Genomic DNA, 16,990 nt, shown 5'->3' on the forward strand with positions numbered 1-16,990 from the left:
CCCCCCCCTCCATGTTGGCGATGCTCTGGGACTTGGCCACCGCCGCCGGGGCGGGGGGGCACCTCTTCTCCGGGGACAGCTCCTCGGTGCTGCGGGACAGCGACATGTCGCTGGTCGCCGTCACCCCCGCCGACGCCGTCGCCCGCACGCCGCCCGGCTCGGCCGCCCCCCCCCGACCGTTCAGGCGCTCGCCCGGCCGGTTGCCGTTCTCCAGGCGGCCCACGTTGTCCACGGGGGCGGGCCCGTTCTCGGGCGTGTCCGGGACGCCCGGCCGGACCATGTTGTCCGGCGGCGGCGGGGCGGGCTTGGCCACGTTCATGTTGATCTGGTCCCACTTGGTGTAGGCGTCGCCGTTGTTCAGGTCCTTCTGGATGAGGGCCAGGCGCTCCTCCATGGACAGCTGGAAGTCCCCGGGCTGCTCGGGCTTGTCGTAGCCCTGCTGCTGGCTCTTGAGCAGGGCCTGCAGGGACGTGTCGGAGCCGTTGCCGTTCTGGAGCAGGGGGGCCGTCTCCCTCCTCTGGTTCATGTTCTCGTCCTCCTGTCTTGAGAGGGGAGGAGGAGGAGGAGGAGAGGGTTAGAGCGGGGACACGGTCGGGGGAAAAGGGAGAGGGTTGGAGAGTCGAGTGTGCAAAGTCACAGCCAAACACACATATCCCTTTGACTTCTCTGAGGTATCATGTTTTATTTAGCGTTATTCACAGATACCTGAATCCTTCCCCAAGGTGTTGACAAAGAGCCCGATAGCAGGGTAGGGAAGGAGGAGGGGAGGAGGAGGGTAGGAGAAGGGAGTGGAGGGAGGGAGGAGGGGCAGGAAAGAGGAGGGGAGTGGCGGGAAGGATGGAGGGAGAGGCGGGAAAAGGACGAGGGGAGGGGAGGAGGAAGGGCGGGGGAAGAGAGGGCAGGGTTGCAGTAGCACTACCTGGTCTTGGGGATGAAGGGCATCTTGGTCTCTCTCTCCGGGGTGCAGAGGGAGTTATCCTGGCTGCTGTCCGTCGTCAGGGACACTGAGTCGGACATGCGCGACGGCGACGAGCAGTTGCTGTTGTTCTGGTTGCTGTTGGCGACCGTGTCGTCCAGCAACGAGTCGGCGTCTTTCCCGTCGTCTGCCGAGAGGAGAGGGAAAACCCTCCGTCAGAGAGCGAGCCCGCAACGCCGGCCTCAAACCGGGACACTGATCCGCCCCAGGAGGTCTCGTCTACCCCTCCCTGCTGTTCACGGCCGGCGGAGCGTTACTGCCCCCGCCGTGCGTGACCAGCCTGTTCTCAGAGCGTGTGGGGGGCTGATTGAGGGGTACCTTTTTTGTCCTTACTTAGGGCCACCACTTTGGGCTGGTTGATGGAGATCTCGATCAGCGGGGGCCTCATCTCCGCCACCTTCATCTCGTCCTCCTCCGACGACAGCTCGTCCGAGTCCTGCGGCGTTGGAGACGAGAGAGAGAGAGAGAGAGAGAGAGAGAGTCAGACGAGCGATTGAATGAGGGTTGAGGTTGGTCTAGGTGCGGTTCTGCGAGGGCGTATGCGAAGCCCTCTGTGACATTGCTTGAAATAAAATAAAAAAGGGCTACACAAATCAATTTGATTCATGTGAACAAGTGACAGTCCACGCCCGCCCGCTCGCGCGTCGCCCCCCCCGGATGATTCCAGAACGTCCCCTAGATGTGAGGTACCTCGAGGGTGTCCTCGTGGTTCATCATGGTCCTGGTGTTGTCCGAGCTCTGCAGCGAGGTCTTCTGGGAGTTGAAGGACTCCGAGGTGTCCCTGGAGAGCGGCGCCGTGGAGTCCTCTACGTAGATGGGCGCCTTGGGCTCCATCTCTAGTGGTTTGCCGTTGGCACAGGGACCCTCGATCACCTGACCCACACACACACACGGGAAGAGACATCGTCAAGCTGAGTTTGCTTTGGTTCCAAATGACAGCTATCAGGGAAGGCAACACTACCATTTTATCAAGCTATATCCCTGTCCCTCCGGAGCAAATACCAAGTTATGAGATGCATAATAAAAGAGCAATAAACGATACCGATCCTGCAACGTCATCGACACAGTCAACACAGTAGTGCTTCTGTGTATCAACTGAGCAGAACAAGGTTGATGTAGACAGCGGAGGCGTATCCCTCTCTGTGTGTGTGTGTGTGAACTAGGATGTGGGAGGGGGGGGTGGTAACCTTGACGCCCACGTCCTGCACGCCCACGTGCTTCCGCTCGCTGGGCCTGGCGTCTCTCCCCGACTCGTCGCTCGACTCGTCCTCCTTGAGGCGGTGGGCCACAGACTGGGCCGTCTTCACCATGCTCTTCAGCTCGTCGGGGTATGGCGTGGGGTAGCGCTTCAGGTTGCCCTCCTGGAACACACACAGCCAATTAAAAATCAGCGATGCCACACGGGTTCCTTGGCTCAAGGTAGACAGGAAGGGGAGGGTGTGTGAGTGTGTGTGTGTGGGGTGGGGTGGTGTTAGGTCGGCCTGGCAGAGGAAATGGCACACAGACAGTCAGTCAGACGGCATGTCTCTCCTGGCAGACTCGCGCCCCCCCCCCCCTCCCACCACGCCCGCCCCTCCTCCCTGCTCCTCCGTGCCAGACGGCCATATTGTGCCAGTGGGACACGAGAGACGCCACGACGGGTGGGGAAAAAAAAATGATTTAGAGAGCGGGCTCCAGGCGGTGTCTGGTCCTGGACCAGACGCCACACCGGAGTTAATGGCCATTCGGTGCAGGATGTAACGTGCAGACGCATCCCTCACTACGCACTAGGGGAGGACAGCAGAGCTGTGTCAGGAAACGTAACGGGGGGGGGGCTATGCTCTGGGGGCTTGGTGATACACTTGGCGAGAACTAGACCCGACGCTTTCAGAACAATCCAGGGGGATTGGTGTCGCACAACCCGAGAAGTGCTTTTTGGTGCCTCGATTCTGTTCGGTGCTTGCGTGAACCTTGAGAATGTGCCGGAACCAAACGCCAGTGTTTTATACCGCTAATGGAGACTCGTGGGAGAAGGGAAGGAGCGTGTAATAGAAGACAACCCCTCATCATTAGACCTTCCCTCTGGAAGAACACATCCTCTTGATTAAATTTGCCCTCATTTGCATCGGGCCGTCCACGCTGTAATCAATAACATGGGCAACTGAGGTCGCCCATTCTGGATGGGTGTGTGTATGTACACATGTATGAGTGTATTCACATACTGTATAGGTGTGTGTGTGTATTCATGTACTGTATGTGTGTGTGTGTATTTGTGTACTGTATAGGTGTGTGAGTGTATGTGTGTGTGTGTGTGCGGCCCAGTACTGACCCTCGGAGGCGTCTCCCTCTCGTCCTTGTCCTCGTCACACTCGAAAGCCACCTGCGCCCGCTGCTTGCGCTGCTCCTCCCAGAGAGAGGGGTTGAAGCTCTCGCTGTCCGAGTTGGGGATGTCTGAGGACGGAGGGAACAGCGACACATTCTCACCCAGCATCACACACACACACACACAGGCCCGGTAACCACCTACAGCGTGACTACAAGCACGGCACCGTGGAAATGTCTCGGGCCTAGGCAACGGTTTCACACAAGTCGAGGGGAAACGCTTGGGCTCTCCCCACAGCTGAGGAAGCCCTCCGTTCTCCCCCAGTGTGGGACGCAGAGCTGGGGCGAGCTAGCAGAGGGGGTGTAACACTACACTTGGGCGGCCTGACAGGTGCTCCGCGGAGAGACAAAGGCTACAGTTTCGACTCCCCCCTACTCCTAAGATAAGGTTCCGGAACACTGTATTCTTCCAAGGAACCCATCCTGTCTGGCTACGACAACAAATACCCATTTACTGCGAAACGAGCTAAAAGGGCTGTTAAAGAGCAGCCGTTGCAGAGACGACTTTATGGGAGAGTCTGGGGAATAGGGACACAGAGTCGAGATGAAAAACAAACATGGCCGCCCAGACAGCTTGAACGTGCTCCTTGATACTTTTCCCCTCCTGGCATCGTGCCCTCACGATGCCAAGCCTGGAGAGTTCCTAAGAAGTTCCTATGAAGCGGAGAGTTCCAGCACATTTGATTACACAAGCGGAAAAAAAAGCGCTTGTGTAATCACAAGCGATTTGGGGCGGGGTTTGACGTGGCTCGGCGACCGAAGCGTTTGTACTCACACTCCTCTGTGCGGGTCTGCTGGGGGAACATGTAGTTGGTGAGGACCGTCTTGTGGGTCTCCGGGTCCTCATCCTTCTGCAGGGGGATGAGGGGCTTGGACTGGGACGGAGAGAGACCGCGGTGAGACGCGACACTCGCGCTTTGCACACCACCACACTCGCCCTCACAGGAATGCTCAGAACTAATACCATTGTAAGTGTTGATTGTTGACAATATGCTCAACCTGTGTCACACATATCTTTATTTAATTTCGAAATAAACTCTCTGGTACATCTCTGGATGAAGACAGTTGAAGGGCTCCACTCCTGACGAGAGTATTGTGTATCAGTCATCAGGGTAAAGCTTGAAGGTGTTACATATATACATTTAATTCAGCCTGTTTCGGCCTGGCCGTCTCCAATGTATTCCGTTTCAGTCGAGCCCTACACACTGTGTGTGTGTGTGTGTGTTCCCAGAACAAAGATAACAATTCATAAGAAGGCTGCCTCTGTTCTTCTCCACCCACTCCTAATCACTCCACACAGGTGGAGAACAGGAGTGTTTGCACACAGAGGCTCGGAGGCGTTCCGAAGACGCTCGAGTAGAAATAATTAACAAAATCAATAAAATAAAAACTGTGACCTGATGCGACTGTAAGGAGAACGTATCTCACAGCATGTTTCCGGAAGCTTCCGCCAGGAAGTCAAACGAGGACAGCAGCCCGTATTCTGTAAAAATCCTTCTCCTCTCTCAATGGATACTAAGTTGTCTATACCCGAGAGTCCTCGGTTGTCAGGTAACCTAGAAGTCTACTGTGCAGTTGTGTGGCAGAGCAGGCCTGCATGGCCATATGGTGTGTTTGGATAAACAACATTTTAGGCATTTTATTGCGTTTAAGCGCTGTTTGCCTGGGCTGTGTCCTCTCCCGATGAGATTAGTGTACGCTCGGCTGTGTTGTACAAGAAAGAAAATTGGCCAGACGGTCCTCACCCCCAAAAAGAAAGTGGAGAATTATTTATTTATTTTGAAATGGAGAAAAGAACCACCATTCAGTATCTGCACAATGACAGCTATTGTGTGTGGGGTCAGTAAGGATAACAGTGGGTGCAGCAATCAAGGGGTTTTTGTCATGGCGCTTGTGATCTTCAAGTAAAAAAAACAAACAAAAAAACATTAAATTGAAAGGGAGGGGATAAATATTGCACTGTCCTATCATCTATCTATCTCCCCCACGGGTGCAGTCAACAGTGACCCAGCCGCACCCCCTCTTAGACACACAGAGGGGCTCACCTGGTTCTCCGACAGCCACATAGCGGTCATCTGGCTCAGCTTGGTGAAACTGTAGGGCAGGTTTCTCAGCCTGAAGAGGGGAAGGAGGGAGGGACAAGGGTCAGTGTGATGGGGGAGCCACCGCCGCTGCGGAGGGTCACCTGGGGGGGGGGGGGGAGGGAGAGACAGAGAGAGAGACAGACAGACAGACACAGAGAGAGACAGACAGAGAGAGATACAGAGACACAGATACATACAGACAGAGACAGAGAGACAGACAGGGAGACACAGAGACAGACAGGGAGAGAGAGATCCAGCTACACAGAGGAGAAACACCCCAAATCCCGTCGCGTCAACAGGTTCGCCGAGGGAGAGCGGGGAAGGAGTGTGTTTTTATAAAGGTAATAAACACCTCTCTCTCCTTCACTGTGAGGTGCTAAGCTGCTGAATTACACTGGCTTACAAACTGTCTCCAAAAAAGCATAAAAAATGCCAACCCCCCTCCCAAAAAAAAACATATATATATATAAATACAAATACAAAGACTAAAAGAAAACCAGGCCATCTCAGGTCTGCCCACTGAAACGGGAGCTTATAACAGGGGGTTTCCAGGCCCTCACTTTGTCAGTGTCAGACAGCCAATGCTCATGTCTCTGTGTGCGCAAGGTGGGGAACGCACTAAACATTCTTTCAACCACTGTTGACAGGGTTTTCTTCCCCCCCCACAGACTTGTATAATCCACTTTAGCCGAGGAGCTACATTTCTGTTGCCACTTTCAATAAGCTGGATGAGCATGTTTCGCAGGGGTGCCGCCGTGTGGTAACATTAGCGCGGCCTCGACAAGACACAAGCCTGCCGCCATTTTCTAACCGAGTATAAAAACGGGCTTCCAGTTCATGGAGGCCCGACAGAAACGAGTAGTTAACGAGCTGTGAGGATTTGAAACCTGACTTCCTTGTTGGCGTGCTGCGGCCGCGTTCCTCATCGACCACGTGGGGGTCATCCACTTCCTTAGATTGAGGTCAGGTTATCTCCCAGATTCGAGTTTCACATGGAGGGCTGAGTTCAAGTTGCAGGGTAGGGGTTGCTGTGGGAGAGGCAGTCTGTGGGAGAGGCAGTCTGTGGGAGAGGCAGTCTGTGGGAGAGGCAGACTGTGGGAGAGGCAGACTGTGGGAGAGGCAGACGGTGGGAGAGGCAGACTGTGGGAGAGGCAGACTGTGGGAGAGGCAGTCTGTGGGAGAGGCAGACTGTGGGAGAGGCAGACTGTGGGAGAGGCAGTCTGTGGGAGAGGCAGACTGTGGGTCTGAGGGCTGGCTGAGAGACGGGGGAGGCCAGGGGAGGCCGGGGGAGGCCGGGGGAGGAGGCAGGGAGGAGGCAGGGAGGAGGCAGGGAGGAGAGGGGGAGGAGGCAGGGAGGAGAGGGGGAGGCGGCAGGGAGGAGAGAGGGAGGTGGGACTCACTTGTTGTCGCTGAGGTTGATAACCTTGAGCTTCTGCATGTCGCCCATCTCCTCCGGCAGGGACTCCAGCTTGTTGGAGTGGAGGAACAGCACGGTGGCGTGTTTCCAGTTGCCCATCTGTGTGGGGGAGAGACCAAGGGCAGGGGGGTCAGGACAGTAGGAGGAGGGCTCACACAACCAACCCACCCCTCCACACCCGCAACATTGGCATGTCATCACTCATCACGCGTGCATGCAGAAACATGTCCACGTGCAGTGCTGACAGACGGACGGACGCGCACCTCGGACGGCAGCTGAGCCAGGAAGTTGTGGTCGGCGGCGAAGGTGCGCAGGCTGACACACTGCCCGATGGACGGGGGCAGAGCCTCGATCTCGTTGAAGCTGCAGTCCAACTCGTCCAGCGCTGCCAGCCTGGGGGACGACGGGAGGAGGGAGAGGAGAAGGGGGGAGGAGGAGGAGGGAGAGGAGAAGGGGGGAGGAGGAGGAGGGAGGAGACCAGATGCGAGGGGGGGGGCACTGTCATTATGTGCAGCAAATGAACCTTAACCTTGGACTGTTTCAAACAAGCGTTTTATGAGTACGCATAAAAGACTCGTTTTATATACTCGAAGCAAGGTGTCTGAAAAATCGCTTTTCTGATGAGTGGATGAACAGGAAGTTGTCAGAGGACAACTAGCTATTCAAAAGCGAAAAAACAAAAACAAACCTCTGTCACTACAGACTTTGCACCCGAGTACAGACCTTTCTACGTTAGAGGAACGCACCTTTCCAAATCCACGACAACCAAAATCTGTTTCTCGTTACGTTGCTTCCAAGTCGGGCTCACAAGTATGCAAGCTAGCATACTATAAATATATCTGGTGGTGTTATTCAAACATTAATCTCCAACGGAGAAAAATAAATAAAAGGGCCTTATAAATGATTAACGTGTGTGTCTGAGCACGGACCCTGCTCCGTGGCTGGAGTCCAGCCAGACACTCACCTTTCTGGAATTCAATAACATCAAGTGTTTGGGGACGGGAAGCTGGTCAAAATGAAACAGTCTGGACAGAGATTACCTTTATTGATAGACAGCTACGAGACCAAAACGAAAATTTTGGAACAAATTTAAATAAGCGGGGCTTGCTGTCCTGAATAACCCTTGCAATAAAAGAAAACTACTCTGGACTTTTTTTTTTTTTTTCCAAGCCGAGATGTGACGTTGTGATGTCTTAACGAGTGGCAGTATAACAGTCGGTCGCGATGAGCGCTGAAGGCTCCTAAAAGCTTTATGGGACTGACTTCAGGCTGTGGAAACAAATAAATAGCGAGAGGAAGCTTTCTGCTGAATGAAGATGAAACCCCACGCTGGGGATTGTGAGAAACACATGCAGGCATGCTTAAATCACTGGATTAAAGTGATTCTCTAAAAAGAATCGTTTCTGCGTAGTTACAGTTCAGAGATCTGAACTCGGTTTACAAGTCGACCTCTGGACAACCTCAAAAGAAGGGTTTGGGAGCCAAAATAGTGAAATAAAGGATTATATACATTTTAATCAGTATGCTTTAGCATCAACCTTTGACAGGGATTAAACCATACTACTCGCAAATCACATACTCATAATCCGGCCCAGTAACCAGTCATAATCCCAGACTAGGAAACGCATCCTAGCATAAGGAATAATTGGCAATGTTTTGCCAATTGCAAAATAATTGGCAAACGTGATCAACATCAATCAATAGAAATCTAATTGGAACCCCATGTTGAGAATATTTGATATCTCGGTGTGGCTTTGAGGATGAGCGATCAGCTTTAAGGCAAATCGCAGGTCGTGTCTTTGCCCCTTTCAGCCTCTGGACATTAGGGAGATTCAGAGGGCCCTGGTCAGATAGGTGCCCCAGCAGAAGCCCATACTTTCAGGTGTGACTAGAGGCTCGGGGGCCCGGAGTACAGATTAGCCAGGGAGCCCTGAACCCCTGGCAGCACCCGTGGGTCTTAAAACGAGACCAGGGTCGACATGGTGCAGAACGCTGGTGTGAAAGAGGAGGGAGCCCATCAACTGTCAATCCAAGACGTCGCTTCGAACGGGCACAGGTAAGACCCGGAGTCCCATTGGTCCACAGCTTTAGTGGATATGGAGTCCTTGCCTAGTGGCGTTTCCGTGTCTGCAGTCGATGTGAGAGGTGAGACAGTTTCAAACGCTCACCCGCCAATGGAGTCTGGGAGGTATATAAGCTGGTTCTCATCCACCTTCAAAGCAGTTAGCTTCTTCAGGGAGCCTGAGAGAGAGATGGATAGAGAGAGCGAGAGAGAGATAGATAGAGAAAGCGAGAGAGAGATGGATAGAGAGAGCGAGAGAGAGAAAGCGAGAGAGAGATGGATAGAGAGAGCGAGAGAGAGAGATAGAGAGAGCGAGAGATAGAGAAAGCGAGAGAGAGATGGATAGAGAGAGCGATAGATAAAGAGAGACAGAAGGACAGAGAGAATATATTAGAGCACAACCCAGAATAAGTATTGATTGTTTTACGCAAAGGATTACAAAGAGAGGCATATCCATTTCAGAATAATACCGCTATTAATACGGTAGCCTAATTGGATCACGTCTATTGATAAGTGCTCAAATAATAGCAGGCTGAATTCGGCAAAGCCATCTTGCCTCTGCGAACAAAACATGTTATATCACTGAAACTGAAAGGATCCAATAGATCAGATGAAAATATTCACAAAACAACTATTTAGCACTTTCCAGTGCCTCACTTCACCACATCGACATGAACACAATAAATAAAGAGATAAAATACTACCCGTCATTTATTTTGGCTAGTGTCTGGAACCCTTTCCTCTCTCATTAACCACAGTCTAGATGAGTCATTTGCGCCATAATGAGATTGTATTCTATTCTATTACAGCCCATGTTCCTTTCTCTTCCAGAGAGCATCCAACCTATTCATTAGACACATGAGCAGTAACTAGGTACACAGAGCAGCTGTGTGTGTTCAGTACGCTGCAACGAGGGATGCTCACCTATGGAGCCAGGCAGCTCTGTGTGTGTGTGTGTGTGTGTACCTATGGAGCCACGCAGCTCTGTGTGTGTGTGTGTGTGTGTGTACCTATGGAGCCAGGCAGGTCTGTGTGTGTGTGTGTGTGTACCTATGGAGCCAGGCAGGTCTGTGTGTGTGTGTGTGTGTGTGTACCTATGGAGCCAGGCAGGTCTGTGTGTGTGTGTGTGTGTGTGTGTACCTATGGAGCCAGGCAGCTCTCTGTGTGTGTGTGTGTGTGTGTGTGTACCTATGGAGCCAGGCAGCTGTGTGTGTGTGTGTGTGTGTGTGTGTGTGTGTGTACCTATGGAGCCAGGCAGCTGTGTGTGTGTGTGTGTGTGTGTGTGTGTGTACCTATGGAGCCAGGCAGCTGTGTGTGTGTGTGTGTGTGTGTGTGTACCTATGGAGCCAGGCAGCTGTGTGTGTGTGTGTGTGTGTGTACCTATGGAGCCAGGCAGCTGTGTGTGTGTGTGTGTGTGTACCTATGGAGCCAGGCAGCTGTGTGTGTGTGTGTGTGTGTGTGTGTGTGTACCTATGGAGCCAGGCAGCTCTGTGTGTGTGTGTGTGTGTGTGTGTGTACCTATGGAGCCAGGCAGCTCTGTGTGTGTGTGTGTGTGTGTGTACCTATGGAGCCAGGCAGCTCTGTGTGTGTGTGTGTGTGTGTGTGTGTGTGTACCTATGGAGCCAGGCAGCTCTGTGTGTGTGTGTGTGTGTGTGTGTGTGTGTACCTATGGAGCCAGGCAGCTCTGTGTGTGTGTGTGTGTGTGTGTGTGTACCTATGGAGCCAGGCAGCTCTGTGTGTGTGTGTGTGTGTGTGTGTGTACCTATGGAGCCAGGCAGCTCTGTGTGTGTGTGTGTGTGTGTGTGTGTGTGTGTACCTATGGAGCCAGGCAGCTCTGTGTGTGTGTGTGTGTGTGTGTGTGTACCTATGGAGCCAGGCAGCTCTGTGTGTGTGTGTGTGTGTGTGTGTGTACCTATGGAGCCAGGCAGCTCTGTGTGTGTGTGTGTGTGTGTGTGTGTACCTATGGAGCCAGGCAGCTGTGTGAGTGTGTGTGTGTGTGTGTGTGTACCTATGGAGCCAGGCAGCTGTGTGTGTGTGTGTGTGTGTGTGTGTGTGAGTGTGTGTGTGTGTGTGTGTGTGTGTGTGTGTGTGTACCTATGGAGCCAGGCAGCTGTGTGAGTGTGTGTGTGTGTGTGTGTGTGTGTGTACCTATGGAGCCAGGCAGCTGTGTGAGTGTGTGTGTGTGTGTGTGTGTGTGTGTGTGTGTGTACCTATGGAGCCAGGCAGCTGTGTGAGTGTGTGTGTGTGTGTGTGTGTGTACCTATGGAGCCAGGCAGCTCTGTGTGTGTGTGTGTGTGAGTGTGTGTGTGTGTGTGTGTGTACCTATGGAGCCAGGCAGCTCTGTGTGTGTGTGTGAGTGTGTGTGTGTGTGTGTGTGTGTGTACCTATGGAGCCAGGCAGCTCTGTGTGTGTGTGTGTGTGTACCTATGGAGCCAGGCAGCTCTGTGTGTGTGTGTGAGTGTGTGTGTGTGTGTGTGTGTGTGTGTACCTATGGAGCCAGGCAGCTCTGTGTGTGTGTGTGTGTGTACCTATGGAGCCAGGCAGCTCTGTGTGTGTGTGTGAGTGTGTGTGTGTGTGTGTGTGTGTGTACCTATGGAGCCAGGCAGCTCTGTGTGTGTGTGTGTGTGTGTGTACCTATGGAGCCAGGCAGCTGTGTGTGTGTGTGAGTGTGTGTGTGTGTGTGTGTGTGTGTGTACCTATGGAGCCAGGCAGCTGTGTGAGTGTGTGTGTGTGTGTGTGTGTGTGTGTGTGTGTGTACCTATGGAGCCAGGCAGCTGTGTGAGTGTGTGTGTGTGTGTGTGTGTGTGTACCTATGGAGCCAGGCAGCTCTGTGTGTGTGTGTGTGTGAGTGTGTGTGTGTGTGTGTGTGTACCTATGGAGCCAGGCAGCTCTGTGTGTGTGTGTGAGTGTGTGTGTGTGTGTGTGTGTGTGTACCTATGGAGCCAGGCAGCTCTGTGTGTGTGTGTGTGTGTACCTATGGAGCCAGGCAGCTCTGTGTGTGTGTGTGAGTGTGTGTGTGTGTGTGTGTGTGTGTACCTATGGAGCCAGGCAGCTCTGTGTGTGTGTGTGTGTGTACCTATGGAGCCAGGCAGCTCTGTGTGTGTGTGTGAGTGTGTGTGTGTGTGTGTGTGTGTGTACCTATGGAGCCAGGCAGCTCTGTGTGTGTGTGTGTGTGTACCTATGGAGCCAGGCAGCTCTGTGTGTGTGTGTGAGTGTGTGTGTGTGTGTGTGTGTGTGTACCTATGGAGCCAGGCAGCTCTGTGTGTGTGTGTGTGTGTACCTATGGAGCCAGGCAGCTCTCTGTGTGTGTGTGTGTGTGTGTGTGTGTGTGTGTGTGTGTGTGTACCTATGGAGCCAGGCAGCTCTGTGTGTGTGTGTGTGTGTACCTATGGAGCCAGGCAGCTGTGTGTGTGTGTGTGTGTGTGTGTGTGTGTGTGTGTGTACCTATGGAGCCAGGCAGCTGTGTGTGTGTGTGTGTGTGTGTGTGTGTGTGTGTACCTATGGAGCCAGGCAGCTGTGTGTGTGTGTGTGTGTGTGTGTGTGTGTGTGTACCTATGGAGCCAGGCAGCTGTGTGAGTGCGTTGTTGGACAGCAGCAGGTCTTGCAGGTTCTCACAGCCAGAGATCTGCTCGTCCACCATCTCCAGGTTGTTCTTGGACACGTCAAGGTAAGCCAGCTGCTTCAGAGTCCCCAGCATCTGCCGACACACACACACACACGCACACCAATATGAAACACAAGCCTTCTTTCATCCTGGTCCACTTGGCTCGTGTCTGAAATGCAGACGATTAAGACAGAGAATCCTCTAAATCCCTGTGTGCTCTCTGAGATCATTTCACAGTATCCGTTTACGAGTTCGACTGACGACGAGGCTGTCGTAAAACTCTTCTAATCTGGACGATAAACCAAAACAGAAGGAGGGTTGGCGGAATGTTCCGACCAACTCAAGTGTTCCAGAGCAGCAATTGCTGGTTGTGAGAGGCAGTTTGGGACTTGTGTGTGATTCGGGAGTGTGTGCGAGTCGCAGGCATCACCCTGCTGTGTGTTGTGTCGGCAGAAATACATCATGTAGTATCGTGAAGAGGCTTCCCCAGCTTCGCTAGCGAACCGCTAACGCATTCAGTGAAGCATGTGGATGTTTCCAGAAGCTGTTTTAGGGGATGTTTTTTGTAATTGTATGTGGCTTTAATCCTAATCCTCACAGGAGGACCAGACTGGCCTGTCCGTGCTGCTGTTGAAACGCCAACGGCAGCACTCTAACGCTTTAATTGTGACCCATTTCCAAAACAACAAGCTGGCCATTTTGACGGAAAGGAGACGAGGGATGATGCTTGACTGCTTTCATCCCTTCCTTCTTTCATCCGTCACTGTAACGTCAGAGTCCACGGCGCCTGACAGGATGAGTCCTGAGGTGGAGGAAGACTGTTCTAGAGGTCAGAGGTCAGGGTGCTCGCATACATACCCCTGGTAAGACTGTTCTAGAGGTCAGGGTGTTTGCATATATACCCCAGGTAAGACTGCTCTAGAGGTCAGAGGTCAGGGTGTTTGCATACATACCCCAGGTAGAAAGGTGAGTCGGTTCCCATCCATCCATAGTTCCTTGATCCCTGTGAGCTGCTCCAACACCTCAGGCTGGGGGAGAAGGAGAGGTCAACACGATCGTAAGCAAGTCGGAATCGCTACACATCCAGCTGCTGACAGATCGACCGTTTATTGAACCATGACACATTCGGTTCATTTCCGAAGCAGATAGTCAGTCGGTTTGGGATCCAGTCAGGAGTGAATGGAGCAAATGTAGGGTTGCTGGAAAGTCAGCCAGCCAGTGAGCCAGTCAGTCAGTCAGCCTATTGAGACTCACCACTTCAGTGAACTCGTTGCTCCCCAGGTCCAGTCGCTCCAGCTGTGTGAGTTTGTGCATGCTTCTGCAGAGAGAGAGAGAGAGAGAGAGAGAGAGAGAAACAGACAATAGTGTTGAGCAACCCAATCAGATGATGCAAAGCCATGCAAACGTTGGTCAAATGATCTGGACAGCCATCGCGACCATTTCCTGGTGACCTCCGAGGGCTGCTTTGCCTCCTCGCCTTGTAGATCACGTCACATTTCACACTGTGAGCCACACCAAGGGGTTACAAATGACACGGCTCTACCAAAGCACAGCCATAGAGCAGAGCTCTATTTAGTACAGAAAGCAGCACCACTTGGTATGCTGCCCGCAGTAGAGAGTCAAGAATAGGCTGCGTTTCCGTGGGTTTGAAGCCCCAAAAGAAGATGACAAAAAAAAAGGCATACGGCATAGGCTGAGGCCTCACCGCAGCGGCCTGGGTTGGGTCTGAATCCGGGCTTGGCCCCTTTCTGCATGTCTTACCCTCCCCCCCCCCTGCCTTTCTGCATGTCTTACCCTCCCCCCCCCCCCCGCCCTTCCTGTCACACTTCAGTCCAATAAAGCACGAAGAAAAAAAGATATGTATATACACTGCATACAAAGAAAAGGGCTAATATATCGGGCTCAGAAGGTACGACAGCTAAATCTTCTCCCCCGGCGAGCTTGCCTGGTCTTACTTCCTCTTTGGGACGTCACAACACCGGATGGATTTCCATCCCTACCTCTGTGCTGTGCCGTGTAGCCGGGGGGGGGGGGGTTCAAGCCCGGGGCGGTGTTTTTGTAATGAATACGACGTGATAGGAAAACACCGCGGCCTGTTTTTGAAGCTCGCGACGCCCAGCGCTAGCCTTCGCCGGCCGAATTCCTGCCCCGCGCTTGGCAGGGCGACACGTGAGGGGGCCAGCCAGCTCTCAGATAGCAGCATGTGGTCAGAGGGAGGTGGGGGGGGGGGAGTGGAGGAGGGCCGGTTCAAGCTTTCCAGCAGCACCCTGGGAGCTGGAGCGGAACTAGTGTACCGCAGGAGATGAGCTAGCTAGCTGCCACCGGGACCAGGGAGAACAGAGCTGCGCAGAGCTTGTAAGCTCACGCCAACTACAAGGGAAAGAGCACCAAAATGAGCAAGTGCTCTTTCTCGTTTCACGTGTGTGTGTGTGTGTCTCTCTCTCTCTCTCCTCTCTCTGGCTTGGATCCTGACCATTAATTGCTGGTCTCCTGTCAGGGTTCCCAGTCCCTAACAGGCCTGGACGTTGTCAAATAAACAGCTTGAGAGGCTTGCTCTGCACCGCACTCGCAGGCGCGAGCCAGCGAGGCGTCGGTCACGGGGTGCAAGGTACAGCGGGGGAACGATAAGAGGCACGGACGCCTTCCTCAAAAGTACCGTATAAAAAAAAAAAAAAAAAAAAAACTCTATAAAAGAAAGGCCAGGGTGCAAAGAGTGTGGGGGAGGGGGGGGCTCGTCTGTGGGTCTTTACGTTTCGCAAAAAAGGAGGAGGCTCGCCGGGCGCGGAGGAGAGCTCTCCAGTGGCGATGTGAAGCTGGCGGGCAGACGACAGGGGCAGGAGTCTGAGGAGAGGGTTGTGAAACCTGTCGCAGCACAGCAGCAGCCCCCACCCTGCAGCCCCCACCCTGCAGCCCCCACGCTGCAGCCCCCACGCTGCAGCCCCCACGCTGCAGCCCCCACGCTGCAGCCCCCACGCTGCAGCCCCCACCCTGCAGCCCCCACCCTGCAGCCCCCACCCTGCAGCCCCCACGCTGCAGCCCCCACGCTGCAACCTCGAGGCTCCTTATGTAAGACTGAGGAGTTCAATGGAACTTCAATGAATAGGCGTGGGGAGCGGGAGAAAGTGAAAGTGAGAGAGAGACAGAGAGAGAGAGAGAGTAGAAGAGAGCGAGAGAGAACATTTAAGAGAGTGAGAGACAGCTAGAGAGAAAATAACCCAGAGAGAGATGGACTATAAAAGAGAGAATATGAGAGATAGAGAGAATAAAAGAGAGAGGTAGAGCGAGAGAGAATAAAAGAGGGGTAGAGCGAGAGATAGGAATATGGAGAGAGAGAGAGAATGCTTCTCCTCATACGAACCCATGCAAGAACCTTGTGTGTCATCAAGCAGGACACTTACTTTGGCAACATCTTCAGCTGGTTCTCTCTCAGCTCCAGGATCTGCAGCTTGGTCAACCTGAGGGGGGGAGGGAGGGGAGGGGAGGGGGGGGGGGGGGCACAGTGAGAAGAGGTTCTGGGAGCAGGTGGACGAGCGCTCGATAAACTCAGACATGACGAATAGGATGAACACGGGACGAGCGCTGTTTATCGATGAGCTTTCCACCGACGGCTCACGCTTCCACGAACGTCATCCGAAACGATCATCTTTATCGAGCGACGGCCTTTTCAGATGATGTTAAAGTGCACTGGGGGAGTAGCGGGTACGGTCTTTCACTGTGCAACGGGAAACCTACACCCGTCCAGATACATGACAGGTGATATACAGGGGGAAGAGTCGTGTGGAGGTATGACATTTGCCAGGAGAGATGAGTCACAAGATAGATGGTGACACGGATGCATCTGTGTGTGGGAGTGGTGTGGCCTTTGATCTCTTCTGGCACACACACACACACACACACACTTCCCACTATTAATCATTCAGACAGAGAAGAGGTTCCTGTCTTCTAGGAGATAAGGACTCGTGTGGGGGACTGGGAAGTCAGGTGGCAGAGCGGTGAGGGAATCGGGCTAGTAATCCGAAGGTTGCCAGTTCGATTCCCGGTCAAGCCAACTGACGTTGTGTCCTTGGGCAAGGCACTTCACCCTACTTGCCTCGGGGGGAATGTCCCTGTACTTACTGTAAGTCGCTCTGGATAGCTAAATGACTACATGTAAATGTGTGTCTACGTCACTGTGAAAAGGGACAACATGACAGAGGCGCCCATTTCACTGGATTCTGTCTTGTAACCTGCTCACTGAGGTAAGTGTTTGTGGTGTCTGTGGTGGGTGCGTGTGTGTTACGTCTGTGGGGGGGTGTGTGTGTGTTTGTTTGTGTCTGACCTGCCGAAGCTGGCAGGCAGGAACTCCAGGAAGGCGTCGTTCAGGTAGAGCTGGTCAGGCTGAGGAGCTGGGTGAATCCTTCTGGAAGCCTGGAGAAGAGCACAGCACCACCAGAACAAGGTCACACACGACACGGCCTTGGCGAAAGGTCTCCCCGGACGATGTTTT

The 16,990-nt window shown here is 53.3% G+C and overlaps 1 protein-coding gene across 1 annotated transcript in view; it reads right to left on the minus strand.

Annotated features, from left to right (window-relative positions):
• erbin (erbb2 interacting protein) overlaps positions 1–16,990 on the minus strand; it is a 29,726-nt gene that overhangs the window by 10,886 nt on the left and 1,850 nt on the right. Inside the window, 17 exon segments of the mRNA XM_067258696.1 lie at positions 2–542; positions 920–1,103; positions 1,295–1,412; positions 1,667–1,849; positions 2,164–2,337; positions 3,285–3,406; positions 4,113–4,212; positions 5,383–5,452; positions 6,822–6,937; positions 7,102–7,231; positions 9,007–9,079; positions 12,453–12,597; positions 13,458–13,532; positions 13,759–13,822; positions 15,903–15,959; positions 16,823–16,877; positions 16,880–16,911. Coding sequence (XP_067114797.1) covers positions 2–542; positions 920–1,103; positions 1,295–1,412; positions 1,667–1,849; positions 2,164–2,337; positions 3,285–3,406; positions 4,113–4,212; positions 5,383–5,452; positions 6,822–6,937; positions 7,102–7,231; positions 9,007–9,079; positions 12,453–12,597; positions 13,458–13,532; positions 13,759–13,822; positions 15,903–15,959; positions 16,823–16,877; positions 16,880–16,911 — 2,239 coding nt within the window.

Source organism: Osmerus mordax, chromosome 20 (assembly GCF_038355195.1).
Source record: "Osmerus mordax isolate fOsmMor3 chromosome 20, fOsmMor3.pri, whole genome shotgun sequence".
Classification (NCBI taxonomy): Eukaryota; Metazoa; Chordata; class Actinopteri; order Osmeriformes; family Osmeridae; genus Osmerus; species Osmerus mordax.